Source organism: Zonotrichia leucophrys, chromosome 3 (genome assembly GCF_028769735.1).
Source record: "Zonotrichia leucophrys gambelii isolate GWCS_2022_RI chromosome 3, RI_Zleu_2.0, whole genome shotgun sequence".
NCBI classification, from domain to species: Eukaryota; Metazoa; Chordata; class Aves; order Passeriformes; family Passerellidae; genus Zonotrichia; species Zonotrichia leucophrys.
Genome location: NC_088172.1, coordinates 62,979,950 through 62,997,401, shown reverse-complemented (window position 1 = coordinate 62,997,401; position 17,452 = coordinate 62,979,950). Strand labels below are relative to the sequence as shown.

The following is a 17,452-nucleotide window of genomic DNA, read 5'->3' as shown; positions in this document are numbered from 1 at the left end:
TAAGGTGGGTTGTGAACACCAGGGCTGAACTCACACGATGCTCACCACCTCCCACTCCCAACCATCAGAAAATAGCAGTGAAATTCAATTTTAAGTGTCTCACCAGTCCCTTCTAGGGACTGTTCCACATATATTGACCTTTATTACAGTCATTTTTGTGAAGGATGCATGTATGAAATGGATACATCATCTTGCACATCACAAAATTTACCCTACTTCAATTTTTCCTGACTGTGGCTACAGTTTCACAGACAAAACATGCTATTCTGCTGTGCTTTGTGTGGATTTTTATTTTTTTTACAAAGGTAAGAGACCACAGGTGCTATTATAGCTCATGACACATACCTGAGCTTTCCTCCTGATGTCTCAGGTGATGTGGCCGTGCTAGTTTTGGCCTGATGGGAGGGATGATACAGCACTGTGAACAAGTGGTTGGGAGCAGGGGAGGAATGGCATTGTTTCCCTCAGCAGCACTGCCACCATTTGATGCCAAAGGATCTACAGCCTTGGGGCTTGAGTACTTCTTCAGTGTGACCTTGGGATGTTTCCTGAGCTGTATGAAGGAGGCACAGTCCTGGCCATGCCTCATGTGCTACTCCTGTAAACACATCTTGCCCAAACTTCTGCCTTGTTGAGTGAACTTTTTTTTTATCCTTGCAAGTTCTTTTCAAAGATGACAAAGTTAATTAAACCAATTGTAATGATTGAATCAAGTGCCATATGCAGCTATGAATAATGTTTTTGATGTATCATAACTAAAAGTGTTAACTTTCAGAAAATGCTGAAGTCATTTTCCCACAGGCAGGCCAGCAAATAATTTTGTTTACATGCACAGCTCCAATATAGAAAGGTGGGTAAACTAGGGTGCAAAGAGAAAGCTTCTTCAAACCTCCTGTCTTCTGTTTTTTGAGACCTCTAACTCATGTAGGTTAAAAAGTGGAAGGCCTAGATAATGCAGACTGCAATTGATATTAGGTTGACTTGTCCTGGTTTTGGCTGGGATAGAGTCATTCTCGGTAGGAGGTACAGTGCCGTGTTTTGGATTCCATATGAAAATACTGTTATTAACACAATCATATTTTGGTTGTTGCTATGTCACATTTCTCTTAAATCTTTTTGTGTCTCATGTCCTGCCAGTGAGGTGGCACAAAAAAGAAGAACTGGGAGGAAGCACAGACAGGACAGGTCACTGAAACTGCCCAAAGGGATATTCTAGACCATCATGCTCAGTATATAAAGTGGGAGGAAGAAGGAGGAAGAGCACGACATTTGGAGTGATAATATCTTAGTTACTTTTCTTCCCAAGAAACTATTACATGTGATGGGACCCTGATCTCCTGGAGGTGGCTGAACACCTGCCTGTGCATGGAAAGGGATGAATTAATTCCTTGTTGCTTTGCTTGTGAGTGTGGCTTCCCTTTCCCTATTAAACTGTCTTATCTCAACCCACAAGTTTTCTCATTTTTACTCTTCTGATTCTCTCCTCGATCCTGCTGGTGGGGGAGTGAGTGAGTGCCTGCGTGGGGCTTGGCTGCTAACTGGGGTTAAACCACGACATTTGTCCACACATCACTCAAATCTTTCAACTCTTCCTCGTCTTTGGATAATGCTTTCACCAAGCTGGGTTTTTTTTGGGGGGTAAGGATACTTGCAGTTTTGAAGGGTTCCTGTAATTTCCAGGTCAGGATATGTGTCCTGGACACAAGGTAGATGCACAGTATTGTAGCTACACAGTTGCAGGAGAGCCAAAGATGAAAAAAGGGACCTCTTTTGTCAACAAAGAGGCCAGTGAGGGCCTGAGCCATCTGTACGCCGCTCTTTTAGCCGCTAACTCCACTAGGTGGTGCCGTCAGGAAAGTTAAGGGCACTTCACACTGTTTTGGGTCACAATATTTCCATTATTTGAACTAGGAACAGCAACTATACAGCAACATCCTGGAGCACTGGGTGCTGAAGAACAAAGTCTAACCTGACTGCAGCGATTGCTAGTGGATAGTGGCACTTCAGAAAGCAAATTTTGGAATAATAGCTCTAGATAAATATTTAAACATTTCACTGTACTGCAACCAATACCTTGTCTGACCCAAAACATTCCACACTTAATTAGTTCCTGCAGATTCTTTTAGATAACAAAGTACAAGGTGGAATTTGTGTGGCAGAACGCTTGTATTACAACATACTTTATGGCTTTTATAATAAGGCAAATATGCAGATAAGGGAAAGGCTTGTAATTACCTCTCTGAATAGCTGCAAGGCAATGTTATATTAAAGGAAATGGGAGAAGACTTGATAGACATGCTAGTTCTGCATTCTTTCTTTTTGGTTAATGTGGTTCAGTAAGTCACTTTAGCATAATTGTATTTTTGCATTGTGTATAACTATAAATACAGTGAGGTAAACAAGAATTTATGATTTTTGAATACTGTAATTTTAATTTTTTTAAAATTACTGTCTTTATGTTCAAAACTTAGTTCTGTGGTACCCAGCTGCAAATTTTGCATTTATGTAGAGATGTACAGTGCTCTGAATGTAAGTTTTTGTGCAAAACATAGAGTGTTCATCACACCAGGTTATTCAACCCAGCACTGCTTTTTTTGCACCTTTCCCGAGCCTTTACTGTCCTCCTCAGGGCCTCTGCTGGCAGCAACCACATCCATAACCACAGGTCCCACAGCACAGTGATTGGCTCCTGGCATGAAAACTCATTTCCTTCCACTTGGAACCACTGTTTCCCACCACGCTGGCGAGACAAGAGGGCGTCCCCAGCCCACACACTTCCCTCCAACTTCCAAGGAAACGACAACTCTAGTTTAGAAAGTGATACGATTTTTCCACTTAAAACCAGGAGAATCTTTACCCAGAAATAGCACATACACAGCGTTTGCTATTTTCAGGCAACCTCTTAATTGAAAGGATTGTGTGATCACACCACAGAGGGCTGGGACTCTCTCAGCCCCTGCATGGTCAGGGTGGTGAGCAGGGGAGAGTTGGAGTGGGCCCAGAGGAGGGCAACAAAGGTAATTACGGGTCTGGAGCATCTCCCACAAGGACAAGCTGAGGGAGCTGGGCCTGTTCAGCCTCGAGCAGAGAAGACTGAGAAGGGACCTCATCCATGTGTATCAGTATCTAAAGGGAGAGTGCCAGGCACTTCGCAGTGGGGCTGAGCAATAGGACAAGAGGCAACAGGCAGAAACTGATGCACAGGAAATTCCACCTGAACACGAGGAAGAAATGCTTTACTGTGAGGCTGACTGGACACTGGAACAGATTGTCCAGAGCTCTCCCTCAATGGAGATGTACAAGAACCACTTCGCCTCAATCCTGTGCCATGTGCTCTAGGATGATACTGCTTGAGCTTGGAACAGATGTACCACTGCGGTCCCTTCCAACCCGACCCGTTCTGTGAGAGCCCACGAACGGCGGAGGCAGGTGACGGAGCAAGCACGAACCGAGGAAGCTGTTTCTTCAGAACCCGCTGGGGGCTCGCTCCAAAGGAGCCCCAAAACCGCAAAGGAAGGAGAGGGTAAGCTGCAGAGGAGGCACAAGCCCCCGGCCCGGTCTGCAGCCCCGGAGGGACAAAAGGGGGGTCACGGCCCCCTCAGCCCCGTCCCGGTCCCCCGGACCGCACCGGCCCCTCCGCGCCCAGCGCCACGTGACTGCGGGCGGCCAATGGGCGGGCGCGGGCGGGCGGGCGCGGGGCACCGGCGCTGCCCTCCCCGCCTTTCCCGCGCGCGCCTGCGCTCTCCCCGCTGGAGCCCCGCGGCGGCGGCGGCGGCGACCGGGCCGGGCGGCCCCGCCCCTGCCCGCGCCCCGCCCTCCCCTCCCGCGGCTCCCGCTCGGTGGCGGCGGCGGCAGCGGCAGCAGCAGGTGAGGATGCGGCCGGGCGGGCGCTCCCGCGTCGGCGGCGCTGCTGCTGGTGGCTGCCGGCGCTGAGGTCGCTGCCATGGCTCTGCCGGGCGCCGGGGCGGCGGCGTCCGCCGGTGGCAGCGGCGCTCCGTGCCCGCTGTGGACGGCGCTGTACGACTACGAGGCGAGCGGCGAGGACGAGCTGAGCCTGCGGCGAGGGGACGTGGTGGAGGTGCTGTCGCAGGACGCGGCGGTGTCCGGCGACGACGGCTGGTGGGCGGGGAAGATTCGCCACCGCCTCGGCATCTTCCCGGCCAACTACGTGACCCGCCAGCCCCGCGGTGGAACGGCCACGGGGGGCAGCGGGCTGGAGGACCCCGCGGGGAGCCTAACGGAGATCGACTTCCAGCACCTGGAGCTGCAGGAGATCATCGGCGTGGGGGGCTTCGGGAAGGTGTACCGGGCCACCTGGCGGGGCCGCGAGGTGGCCGTGAAGGCGGCACGGCAGGACCCCGACGAGGACATCACGGCCACGGCGGAGAGCGTGCGGCAGGAGGCCAAGCTCTTCTCCATGCTACGGCACCCCAACATCATCGCCCTGCACGGGGTCTGCCTGCGGGAGCCCAACCTCTGCCTCGTCATGGAGTTCGCCCGCGGCGGATCCCTCAACAGGGCCCTGGCCGCCGCCCCCGGGGCCGCGGCCGCCCGCGGGGGCCGCCGCATCCCCCCGCACATCTTGGTGAACTGGGCGGTGCAGATCGCCCGCGGCATGCTCTACCTGCACGACGAGGCCATCGTCCCCATCCTGCACCGGGACCTCAAGTCGAGCAACAGTGAGTCCCGGGCGGGGCGGGGGGGAGGTGACGAGGGACCTTCGGACGGCGACGGGATGTCCCCGCCTTAGGCCGCGGGGCCCGGGGGTCCCGGCGTGGCGGCGCTGGCCGCGGTGCGGGGGCGGTGGCCGGGCCTGGACGGGCTCCGTCCGAGAGCCCTGTTCCACCGGGGGACGGGTGTCGCAACTCGGGCACCCGGTGCCAGAAGCTTGGGCAAGCGGCAGGTTGGTTTGCCGGGCTGAGAGCTGGCTGCGAACTCGTGGAGAGGTCGGCAGGAACCGGGGGTACCTGCAGCGCACGCAAAGCCCGGCCCCCTCGGAGGGAAGCTCACTGAGAGCGGGATAAAATTCTGTGCGCAGCCACCACAATTGCAAATCTACAAGGCTGTATTTACTCTGATGTTGTGTGGTCCTGGCTTTTAAAACTAACCCAAGGAACCAAGCGCCTTGTAAAGAAAAGATTTAATGAGTGTATCACTTCTATTTCACTGCCGTACAATCGTATGTGTTTCTGGTTTTCACTGCATGCATTTAACATTGATAAAATTTGTCCACTTAGCCAACATTGAGGTGGAAAAGACAAGTATTTTAAAACCAGTTGTTGTTCAGATGCCAGATTTGCTTTCATCCCTTGGCATGGGCAAATGCACCTGCAGGAATGGGGGAGTTGCTCAATTCTTGCTTAATGGCTCCTTGGTCCATCTGACAATGCAGAAACATCTAAGATTTTTGCCACTGTGCATTTGGAAAGCTGGATTACTAGAGTAGAGTGTTTATGGCTTGCGGTTGGAGTTGTGTTAGAAATGATGACCTGAAAGTGGAAATCTGTGCGTTTCCTCAAGTATCTGAAACTATCTCCACTCTTTACTTTTTGTTCTGAATGTTCCAAAAGTGCAGCAATGTGTTAGTCTTTTTTTTCCAGTTAGGAGACCTTAAGTAGTCCAGCAGAAACAAAAAAGCTTCATTCAAGTTTGAAGCACTTTGTTTAAGAGGCTGTGTGTCTTGAAGGTCACCATGCATGGCCTGTTAAGACAAGGCTCAGTCATGGGACTGACTGTTCTGAGAATACTTTCACTATTTGTTTGATAAAGAAAGAACCTAGCTCAGCTGTGTTTGTGGCTCAGTTTGTAGCACGGGTGGTGAACTCTTGGACGTTTAGCGTCATGGCCAACACCTTTATTTCTAGCAAGTGGTCTGTAGCCAGCTTGTGCCCTTTTAGTTTGCTGCTGTGTAAGGAATGAGCTGCTTCACCTGGAGTGCTTAGTGGCTCTCCTTAGAGTGGGCTGCTGCATGCCAGCAGCGTGTTAAATGACAGTGACGAAGTTCGTGTCTGAAATAAATTCATAACCCTGTGGTTTAGCATAACACTGGGAGCTGAGTTGGGTACTGCTGAGAACTGATTACCATTGTCATCTTATAGGGGTAATGGCAGAGCATCTAAAAATATCATTCTGATTATAACCTCAGCTTAGGTGCCTATTCACTGCTTCCATTTCTAACTCCTGTTGCAGATGCACTTAACTTGAGCTAGATCTCTCACATGTATTTCTTAATCTTGGCAAGACACTTCAAACAAACTTCTTAGTTTGAAGAAGTATTGAATATCCTAAACAGAATTATGTCTCTTGATCATCCACCTAAATGATAGTGTTGGAAGACAGCGGTGCCCTGCTGGTACCATATACTGTTCAACAACATGAATTTAAAATGACTGCAAGTCATGGCAGTATCCCATTCTGGTAACTCATCCATTCATTAAAGATTTCCCTTCACCCTATTTCTGTAGTCTTTTGCAGTCTTGCACAGTGGGAGTGGAATGCTGCCAGGGTTGAGTGAGCGACTTGCTTGGCGTGGACAGGAGCAGTTGTGCAGTGGCTGCAGCCCCAGACGGGTCTGGCAGCGCCCATTCCTCTCCTGCTCCTCGCTGCTTTCCAGGCACTGCTGCTGGTGGTGCTTCAGTGCTCGCCCTTAAGCAGCTCTAGGTAGCATACGAGTGTATCAGTTTTGTGCTAACCTTGTTATTTTTGTTAAGAAGGATTTTTTCTTCTTCCTCAGACAATAAATTGGAAAAATTACTGTCCTTATTGTGATGTGGTAAGGAATGCTTCTCAAACTATTTCCCCAGCAAGTAGGCGGGAACTAATTTTTCCAGCTGGGAAAGGGAGCCCCTTCTACCAGTGTATTTGATCCAGAAAAGGTATGTGTCTGGACTTGTGGTTGGCAGGCAATAGCAAGCATCTCAAAGGCAAGCATGTTGCTTCTCTCTGTGCAGTTTTATGGAGCTGGGATCTCTGTAGCATTTCTGTTGTGGCTTCGCTGATGCCACATTGACAGGACTGGAGAAGAAGTGCCACAAACAGAAGAGCCGTGAGAGCAGCCAGCTTTTATTAACAAAGCCCAGTGACTGTCTGGGTTTGAATGCTCTTGTTTCATGGGCTCTTTCTGGGAGGTGGGAAAAGGTTTGTGTTTCTGCCAGAGTAAGGGAAATTAATAAGTAAGCAAAGGTTTTCCATATCAGGGAGGAAAACTAACAAACTTGGTTTTGAGGGCTGAACAGGGAAGTGAAATGTAACTCATGAGTTTTATTAACAGCAGAGAGAGTTTCTTCAGTTCTAGAGTCCAGGTAAAATAAATTTTCAAAAGCAGACAAAACAAAAGTGTTAAGAACACTTAGCTTTAGATATGTGTGCTTAAATGAAACATAGTAACCATGATGTCTAATGTTGCCTTACTAGTCGTGGGTGCTTTATAAAACCTTGTATGACTGAAGTGGTGAGAGGTTTCACTGACAAATATCATGGCCTGTTTTGAGGATAACTTCTCATAAGCAGTTCTTACATTCCTCAATATACTTTATAGATTAAAGACATAATCTAAAATAAAAGATTAACAGGCGAACTTTACCTAATCTAAAATACGAATAAAAATCATGGAAGAAAATTCTATTTTGTTCAACCCATCATTGTTACTAAAGGAATTCTGAATTAATTGATGCTTTAACCGAAAAGGAGATGTCTTAAAAACTGTGAAAATACTTGAATATTCCTAACTCTGTCTTCTGGGTAGGAAGTTATTCTTGATTTAGCATGCCTGCTGATTATGAAAAGAAATTAGGTTTTACTGGAAATAGAAGACAGGAATTCATCTACAAGACCAGACACTATAAGTTATGTGTGTCTTTTTACCACATCTCAGCTTTTTTTCTGACTCTTTGGAAGGGCAGCTTTTTTCTCTGAGGGGATGAAATTTCTTGCTTCTGAGCAAGGACACTTTATTAGTTATAAGACCTGTGGTTGTGTAAGGGCTCAGCACAGCCTTCCCTGATTATTCTGTCCTGAAAAAAGCTGGTGGTATGTTCAGCTAGAGTATGCCACATTTTCACTATCTGAAGTCAAGGCTAGAGAAAACAGAGGTTTGTGATTCTGGGGTTGATTTCAGACTGTGCACTGCTTCTGCCTTTAAAAAATGCACTTTATCTCTAGTGCAGCAGCCTTATGTACTTGTAGGAACCATTGCAGTAAGTTCAGAATATCTTGCTTATGGCGTAGACATATCCACGATTACAGAGTTGGTTATGTGTAGATTAAGTGTACTAACACAGTACTGATAAAGTGCTCTGTACTCACTTGTCATAGATGGATGTGCCAGAAGGGTTTGGTTTGCTGTGGCTTTCACCAGCTCCTCCAGCAGTCCAGGGTCCTTTGCAGCCCTCAGCTGTGAAGGGCATTGAGTTTATATTGCTTTTTGAAATTGTCGAGGTCAGCTGGAGTTTCAAGGATTGTTGAATAAGGCCATGGAAGTGACAGTGCTAATGAGAATTACTTGAATCTGAAGGAATCAAACATAGGAGAGGGAAACCCACTGTAATGTCATGTTCTTCAAACTAGTATACTGAGTAGCAGTTAGAGAATAGAAACCATTTGATTTTAAAACCTTAAAAGCAAGTGTGATGTGTTTTGACAGAACTGTTGAATCAGTTGCTTTTGATGAGGCAGGGTGTCCTGGAGTTTGAGAAAAGCAAGAACAAATTCTCATAATTTGCAGCAGAATTGCTCAGGTTATGCACCTTTTATTATTTTTTATTAAGCACCTTTTAAAATAAGATGGAGATGTTTTCCAAAATTTGTAAAAACTGCTTTCTCTCAAACGTGTCTGTATAGCAGCTTTAGGCTAGCTGTTAAGGGAGAGGAAGAAACTAGAGTTAAGCCTATCTGCCATTTTCTGAACTGATTTTATATATTCTGAAATCACTAGGGTGCATAATTTGTCTCTTAACTGTTTTGAAGAGGTTAATGCTTGTTCACATCTAAAGTACAGCTGTTATTAAGTGTTTGAAATGCAGAATCTTGTACAGCTACCAAGAGAATTCAAAATTACATTCTATTACAATTGTCTTTGGTAGCTTTGAGAGAGATGAGAAATGGTTTTTCAGTAGATTTGAGCTTCAGTGTAACTTCCTTTGAAAATAAAGTTCCAAGATGCTCGCTCATGGCAGTGAAAATTGGAGTTTTTTCTGTCAGCAGCACTGTGCCAATTACTGCTCACCTATTGTGGTGTAACAAAACTAAAGAACCTGATGTATTCTGCATCTCAATCTCCTCCTCCTGGCACCCCCATTTGTGGAACTTACAGTCTCACACTGATTTCCACATCTCCAGTGTCCCTGGTGGGCTAAGCCTGGCTGTCCCAAGGTGCCCATCTCCAGTGCTGGGTGACTCGGGCACCTCCTGTAGCATGCTGCAAATGCTGTAATTGGTTTGACACTGCTGGTAGTGCCTGGCTGGCTGCTAAGCTGCTGGTGGCAGCTGGGGTCTGGAGGGGAGTGGATGTTTTTCCTGGCAGAACTAACTGAAATCCCTCTGCCAGAAGACAACCCATTTTCATAAAACCCATAGGAACCACATCTTTGAGAATGTGGTATCACTTGGATAAATATCAGTCAGGTAGAATCGTGGGCCAGAAGTTTTCCATGCTCTCTTCATATAGGAAGTCATGGTACTTAAATGCTTTACATTGTTCTTAATTACTTAAAAATCACATAAAGTTAGAAATGATGCCAGGTGTACCAGATTCATATGCCATGTCTGAGAGGCAGTAGCTCTGCCTTGTGCTTTGCTGTAAAAGTAACGCTGCGGCATTGCAGCATTAAGAACATACATCCTGGAGCATCTGGAAGTGGATATGCAGGAAGGAGCACTGACTTTTATAACCTTATTAGTTAAGTATTCTTTAAAAAAAACACAGAAAACGAAAATAAAACCACCTTCATGCAAATACCAGTAGGATTGCAAAATTTCATTTATTTGGGAAACACTACCTGTTTTGAATGTTGTGATCTACTTAAACTTAGCATGCCATTGACTTCCAGTAAGTTTTTCTTTTGAATATCCTTATGTCACATGAAAGAGTTCTAAGTCTCATGAAACATTGCTCCCAGTATTTTTTTTCATTATTTCATGTGTGCTCAGACTATGTAAATAGGGATTCTATTTTTTGAAAGGCCCTGAAGGTTAGCTGGATTCTGTGGGAGCATCAAATGCTTAGCAGCCTTGAGCTAGTAGTATCTTTTTCCAGTTCATCAAAGGCAATGCTATGTTTTGCACCTGTTTTAATATTCACTTGATATATATGCTTGTTGCATATAAATATGTTTTGTAGTTTGTGTCCAGGAAGATACTGGAATTCAGGAGAGAACAGTTTTGAGTAGCTGGTTGCTGTGATTGTCTCATTCCACCATAGAAATAACTATAGTGTTAAAATGTTGTAGAGGCCTAATTTCCAGTTGAAGGATGTGCTTCAGCATTTAAAAATAATATTCAGAAACATTATGATTTTAACACAATATCCTGAAATGAAATTTTGTGAACTGCTGCTGTGTAGCACTATATTTGTCCTGTCTAAGCTTTCAGAGGAGGAATAATATCCAGCAGTTATTTTATTTGAAGATGAAGACTTAACTGCAGTAGCCATTTATTTCACCTCAGTTGCCATCTTCTAAATTTGCTTCTGTTTGATGTTTTTCTATGTCTCAAGTCTGAACATTAACAGGTGGAAAAAATTGCTCATTAATTTAGAACAAAGTCCCTCAAACTTAACAAGGCTGAAGTAAATTTACATGTAGTGCTTAATGCTGAAAACAAGACTCTAGGCTGAAACACTGGCTATATGTCATTTGATTAATTATAAGCTCATGAACTTTAATACCCCTATTTATAATTCATTTTTTATTCAGACTTTCATTTTAATGTTTTCCCAACTATGTCCATCTGACAGCTGTAGAGAGTTGTTTCTTATTTGGTGTGGAGACTGCATCTCTAACAGGTCAGATTATTTAGTCCAGAATAATATTGCTTTGATCTTTCTCTGAATCTAACTTGGTTTTTCATGTTTTTCTTCCCTGTCTTTGTTTGTTTGTCATTGTATAACACCAAGTGATCTGGTTTACAACTTTTGGAAGATTGGTGTTTCTCTTTTTTTTTTTTTTTTTTTTTTTTCTGCTTTGTGTTATACTCATTCCTAGCAGGTTTCTTCAGGACTTTCATTTGCACCAGGGTTTATGGTGACCTCTTCATGGAGAATGTGGGAGTCACATTCTAGTCTGCATGTTGTGTTTGCTCACTGTTTTTGATGGTAAAGAGTTCTGTTTCCGGGTAGCATTATAAATTGAAGTGTAAGGCTTTGGATTATAGTGTTTTTAGAATTTGTGTATTAAAGACTTCAAGGATTATTTGGCTCATTTTTTTTTTTTTAAGCTGGTGCCCTAAAATAGGCTCATAGACTTTTTTGCCTCTGAAATTTGTACTGAGCAAGCAACCTATTTTCACCCAGGTTAATAGAAAAACAGACAGCTAAACACCTCTCATTAGCTGTTAAAATACTTATACAATTTTGTTCATTCCTCTAAATAGTGAAAAATAATTTTAACTGCTGACCATAACACTTCTTAAAAGAGGTATTGTGCTTAAATAAGCAAACTGCAAAGTGTGGTTGGAATTTAGACATTGTTGGTGTTATCCAAGCATTAGAAGAAATTGAGATATAACTGAGTTTTCAGTTACAGATTATTCCCCCATCCCCATGGGAGCTACAGGGACAGGGCCTATCTTTGGACCCTCTTAGCAAATATTAAAAGCTCCACGAAAATGTTCTGCAACCTCAAAGGAATAGAGAAGTAACACATCACTGAACTGTATTTGGTTGTTGAATGCTGTTTTGTGGTTTCTTTGACCTTAGAAGAGAATGGCTTTTTGTTTGTAATCTGTAAATTTTCTTACCACTGAGTATGAGCTTTTTTCTAAACTTGCTTCAGTGTTGCAAGTTCTGAAAAAGGCTGACCTTGTATGATAAATATTTGCAAGGAGTGGGTGCTGCATAGGGTAATTTCTGACCTTGAAATTTATTTCTGATTATTTGTTAAAATTTAAGGCACTAAAATTTGTTTCAATAACTTTCAGTTATAATGCTTCTAATAATGCAGATTTTTTTTTTTTTTGAGCTTTGGGATTGTTTTGTTTATTAGAAGCAAAATTAATGTCTAGGACATCGAAGTAAACATAAATACATATGATACATAGATAAAAACAGATAAATACCAAATTACTTGGCTGTCTGCATTCATGAGCAGTACAAAAATAACAACTGGTGTAACTTACATTCCTGGATTGACAGCTTTAAACTACATTTCATTACTTTTACCTTGCTTGACCATTTTACTAAGAGCCTACCTCTATCCAGTCACTGAAAATAAATGGATGTTTAAATTTTAACCCTCTTACTGCTTGTTAAATTCATGGATTAAATAAGGTAAGTTGAAAAAATTACATATATGTATAATGTCACCACAGAAGTATTCTTCCTCCTTGGAGCTTCCTGCCAGCTTTAACCTTTTTTGTGTGCGGTGGGGGTCATAGCTCCAGTTAAATCAGTCCTAGACATGCCAGTGTTGGCTACATAATCATTCTTTGTTCTCTTCACAGTGACTAAAATCTGTGTTTTGGCAGGTGTACTATTAACTCAGAGCTGATAAGTTGGCCCTCCCTCTCAAAAATGTAGGAGTAAATGCTTCATTGCTGTGGTTCGTTATGGGACAAGTTAACCCTTGGAACTGGTTATATTTTAGTTCTAAATGTTCAGGCAGTTTTGTGATTTGATTTCCTATTAGGATTAGATGCCACTGTTCTTCCTGGAGTTAATTGCTTTTATTTCCTCCTGTATTATGTAGAAAGGAAAAATATTGTCCTTTTAAACTCATTGCTTAATGTTACACTATTGAGACAAACAATCAGCTTTCCCTTTCATTTTCTCTTCTCAAGAGAAGGACAGCACTGTCAAGTTTGCGGAGTTCTCATTTCAAAATAAGTGTTTTCACTTTGCTGTCAAATGCATTTAAATGTATTTTTAAAACAAGTGGATTTAAAAATTGTCTAATTTTTTTCTGCTTTGTTTGCTAGGTAACAGGTTATTTGGCTTTTTAATTTTTTGTTAAAACAGCAAGACTCTTTCAAATGTTCTTTAAAAAATAAACAACCTAAAAATTCTTTATAAAGTGTAACCTATTAAGAATCCTCATAGAAATTGTTGTACAGGGTTGCATATTAACTGATGAGATTCTAACTCAATGACTAAACCTGACCAAGTATCTACGACCAGAATTTGGATTCATAGCAGTTGGCATCTTCAAAGGAGATCCAGGAGTTTTTTCTGGTTTTAGTTTATTCAGTGGGTTCTTTCCAATAGTAGATTTTGTCAAAGCTGATTTTATTATGGAAAAAAACATAGCAAATCTGGATTCTATCTTTAAATCTCTGACTAAAACTGGATGTGAAAGGGTTGACCTGTTTGTGTTGCTTGACTTCCCACTTGTTGCAACAGGTGCCACAGGGATTCCTGGAGCAGCTGTAGCTGTATGAGGAGGCTTCCCCACCCACCTCCCACCCGTCAGCCAAATCTACACATCTCAGTCTGCCTGTGTGGTCACTAGGTCAGGTTAAAACATTGCTGAGATTCAGCAGGAAACTGCTCTAAGCTGGTTTATTTGCAGGCTTCATTTCCTGCTGGGCTATCTGGCTGGTGGAGTCTCCCAAGACTACCCAGCTGCTAGACTCAGCCTAGGGGGAAAAAGCTGTAGATGGTGAGGGGCTGTCAGTGAAGAGGAGGTTAAGGTATTTCAGTGACAGCAGATTCCTTCTGTCTTGGTTGTGACATCAGACTACACCTCTTTACTTCAGCTTTGCTAATAAGTCACCTTTAAAAGTAGAATGTCTTTTTAATTTTTAGGTATGTATTTATCTATTTCTATTAAACTTTATTTTATTTTGATGTGACTCTTTTTTTGTATTAAATATTCTAATTTCAACACATCAAATGCGCCTTGAGATAAGTCACAAAAAATAAAGCAACAAGGAAGTTCATAATTGTGGAGTGTTATGTGTTATGATCAGGAAAAGTATGCCAACTATGTAAATACTTCCGTGTACTCAGAAGCTGTGTATTCTTCTGATTAGCTTGAAATATCAAACTGCATCGAGTCATGCTCTATTGGCTTCAAAAAAATAACTCTAAATCCGAGCCAAATTTGAATGAAATATTCATAGCTTCAAAACAAAATATTGAAAAGATGATTTGACTGATGATAGATAACTTAAATTGTTAGTTCTGAAGGAAGGTAACATGTGTCAGCTCTTGCCCCTGGATGTCATTTGTGAGATTAAAAACCTCATCTGCCTTGCCTGTTAAATTCTGTATGTTGTATGACATATATTGATTTAAGGAATGGCCAGGTCTTAAATTTGGGTTAGGCAGGAAGTTAATGTTTTCTCCGAGTTTCTCTTGGTGGAAGCTGTACCTGATGTATTATATATTGACAAAGACTTTTTATGCAGTTTGAACATAATAGCTTTAGTTTGCCTTATATTTTGTGGGTTTTTTAAGACTAGGATGAAGTTCCTTAAAAAAATAAATCACTTCCATAAAAAAGATTGTGTACTTTAAGGAATGGATTCAGAGCCATTTTATTCTGCTGAGTTTGAAACTAGAACATTATCTAACTCAGGAATTCACAACCTTGCTGTTGTCCTTCTCATCTCCCTTCATTTTGGTCACTTTTTTTGTTTCTATTTTTGGGGGTTTTTTGCTTCAGAGTTGCCTTTTAAAAATAGCAAGCGAAGAAAGTAATTGCTGTTTCAAATAACTAAGGAAGTTCCTGGTAGATAGAACACAACTGAGTGTTTTGAGTTTTAAAGCTAAGTTTCAGTATTGACTGATTTCCATGCAATTGTAAAATTATGGAGGAATTGCTTTAATGAGGTTGTTTTTTCTTGAATCTAGTTTTTAAATAGGAGAGTTAAGTGTAACATTTTATTAAAGACAACTTGAGAATGTTTGTTTGGTGTCCAGTCTGCTTTTGAGTTTTTGCTGATGTAGTATCCAAATCCTACATTTTTCAGAATTTACTGCTGATCTAGTGTTTAAATTATGATTATTTGAATGTCTAATTATAAATGCTTGTTACCTCTAGTACTTCCTCTTACAGCACAATAGAAAATTCTGTTTTGCATTACAGACCTATCTGAAGAGCAAGTGAAGCACAAATGGCATGCAGTAAACTAACTTGCAGCATCTGTAGTCTGTGCCAATAGCTTGTTAAAGCTGCTTCTTTCTCTCAAGTTTCCATTTGCCCAAAGTTGCTTTAATAATAGTTATTAAAGAAGTAAAGGGGAAGCAAAAAATGGTGATGCAAGGTGTGTTGGAGCTGTTGAAATCTCTTGTCAGTTTTCCTGTCTTTCCTTTTATTTCCCTCCATTTTCTTCAGAAAGGCAGGTGAGGCAGGTGACTCCTAGTCATTCTCATCCTTTGGTGCTTTTCTTTTGCCATCTATCCTACTGTGGGCTGGGCTTTTCTTATGAGGTTCATGTGTATTTGTCAGTTCATGATGTCAAGGACTTTTTCTGTCAAGTCGTGTCTTGTTTTGGCTTTCCAATGGGGAACACTTTGTTCAGGATAATTTTTTTTTTTTTTTTTTTTAGTATATGTTGGCTCCTTTGAGGTACATTTTTTGGGTTGTTCGTTTTGGGTTTTTTTTAAGCTGGGTATTTTTAGAGAAATGCATTTAAGAACAAACTGCTCCTTTCAGTTGTATGAAAATTAAGAACCGGTTATATGCCTGCTGTAAAGGGACATAGATAATAGAGGAGCACAGTATCCATAGAATAAAAAAGTCTCCTGCATATGTAATCACTGTTTAAAGGATAAAATTCCCTTCCCTCTGAACTTAATCCAGTGAGAAAATCACAATCTGACAGATTTTAGCTGCAGAGAGAGCAGAACCCATCCTGAGAGCCCACGGAAGAAAAGGAAGGTATTTAAGGAGTGCTGTTTCATGGGCAAAAGTATCATCCTTTTTATGGACAGAAGAGTTTCTGATGAGTTAATGTTTTCACTGACATATTTAAGTTGTGGTTTGCACACCTAATATTTTTTACTATGGTAATTAATCTGCAGTTTAAAACCTAGATATGGCTTCTACAAGCAATGTTGAAATTTTAATATCCAGTTACGATTGGAGCCAAATTACAATTCCAAATCATGGAGGTGGGTCTCTTAATATGGACAAGGTATTGTGTTTCATTAATTGAATATGCAACATTTAATAAGGTTTCTTTCTGCCTGTTAGTCCCCAGATAAAGATGCAGGGTCACCCTGCTGGTTTTTTTGCATGTTGATTTAGTGAACTAACAGGAACCAGATTTGCTTGCAAACAGCTGGAGAGGGAACTGACTGGGTGCAGGGGGAACAGAGATAGTAGCAGCATTGTCTGGACAATCTCTATTTGCAAGTGGAGTTGTACAGCATAACAACTTTCTTTCCTTTATGGTATTCTCTAAGAATGACGTTATCATTGGTGGATATGTAGGCATTTGTACCTATAATCATAGTAACTTAAATTGCTGTAGTATTAAATAGCTTAGACTTGCAAAGCCCATGATAGTCACCTCTTTAGCAAACTGCAGATAAAGTAGCAAGAAATGGTTGGTAGCAATTGACTAACTTGGGAAAATAAGATTGCTTAATGTTTTATTTTTAGTACTAACAAAATAGGTAATACAAAGGGGGTGTAATAGAAAGTACAAAGATGATAGGAGGGATAGAATAGACTTCAGGATGTTTCTTTTTTAAGTTTAAGTATTAGAAGGTAATTTGAATTCAGTACATTTAAACTACTGAAAAGGTGTTCCATCCTTTGCCTTGGCTTCTCTCAGAATACCTTTTTCACTTAACTATTTCATATGTATGGTAACTGAGAAAAGTCACCTGAAAACACTGGAATGCATTGTTCATGCAATGAAACTGACTTTAACTGTATGAAGTCTTTGGATTTAAAAAAAAAAATTCAACTGAAGTGTTGTCTTAAATGGGAACTTTGGCTAGATTAGTTGGAGAAATACAATCTATATGTACTTAGAAACAAAAAGAAAACACCACAGGAAATAACCTGCGTTAAAAGAGTAGCATTGAAGAGCTTAGTTCTTGGTATAAGTTTCCTAGGTGTCTTGCCTTAAATGTCTGTCCAGGCCTCCCTCATGCTTGCTGTAAATACTGCTTCTTAAGCTATATTAACAAATAAAGGAAGAGAGAAGCTGAGGCAGGAATGTAAGCCTTTGATTTAAAATTATGCTTTAAACAAAGTTGGTGCAATTTCAATTAGTACTTCTGGTTCTTCTCTAGGCTTTCAGCTTAGTCTTGAAAGTAGCACTGTGGGTGTCATTCTGTACCTGA

General features: G+C 42.0%; 1 protein-coding gene across 2 annotated transcripts in view; it reads left to right on the top strand.

Moving 5' to 3' along the window:
- Positions 1-3,870: 3,870 nt before the first annotated feature.
- MAP3K21 (mitogen-activated protein kinase kinase kinase 21) overlaps positions 3,871-17,452 on the top strand; it is a 40,932-nt gene continuing 27,350 nt past the window's right edge. For both annotated transcript variants that reach the window (XM_064708511.1, XM_064708510.1), the window contains exon 1: positions 3,871-4,679. In XM_064708511.1, coding sequence (XP_064564581.1) covers positions 3,944-4,679 — 736 coding nt within the window. In that variant the 5' untranslated portion in view covers positions 3,871-3,943. The remainder of the gene's footprint in view (positions 4,680-17,452) is intronic.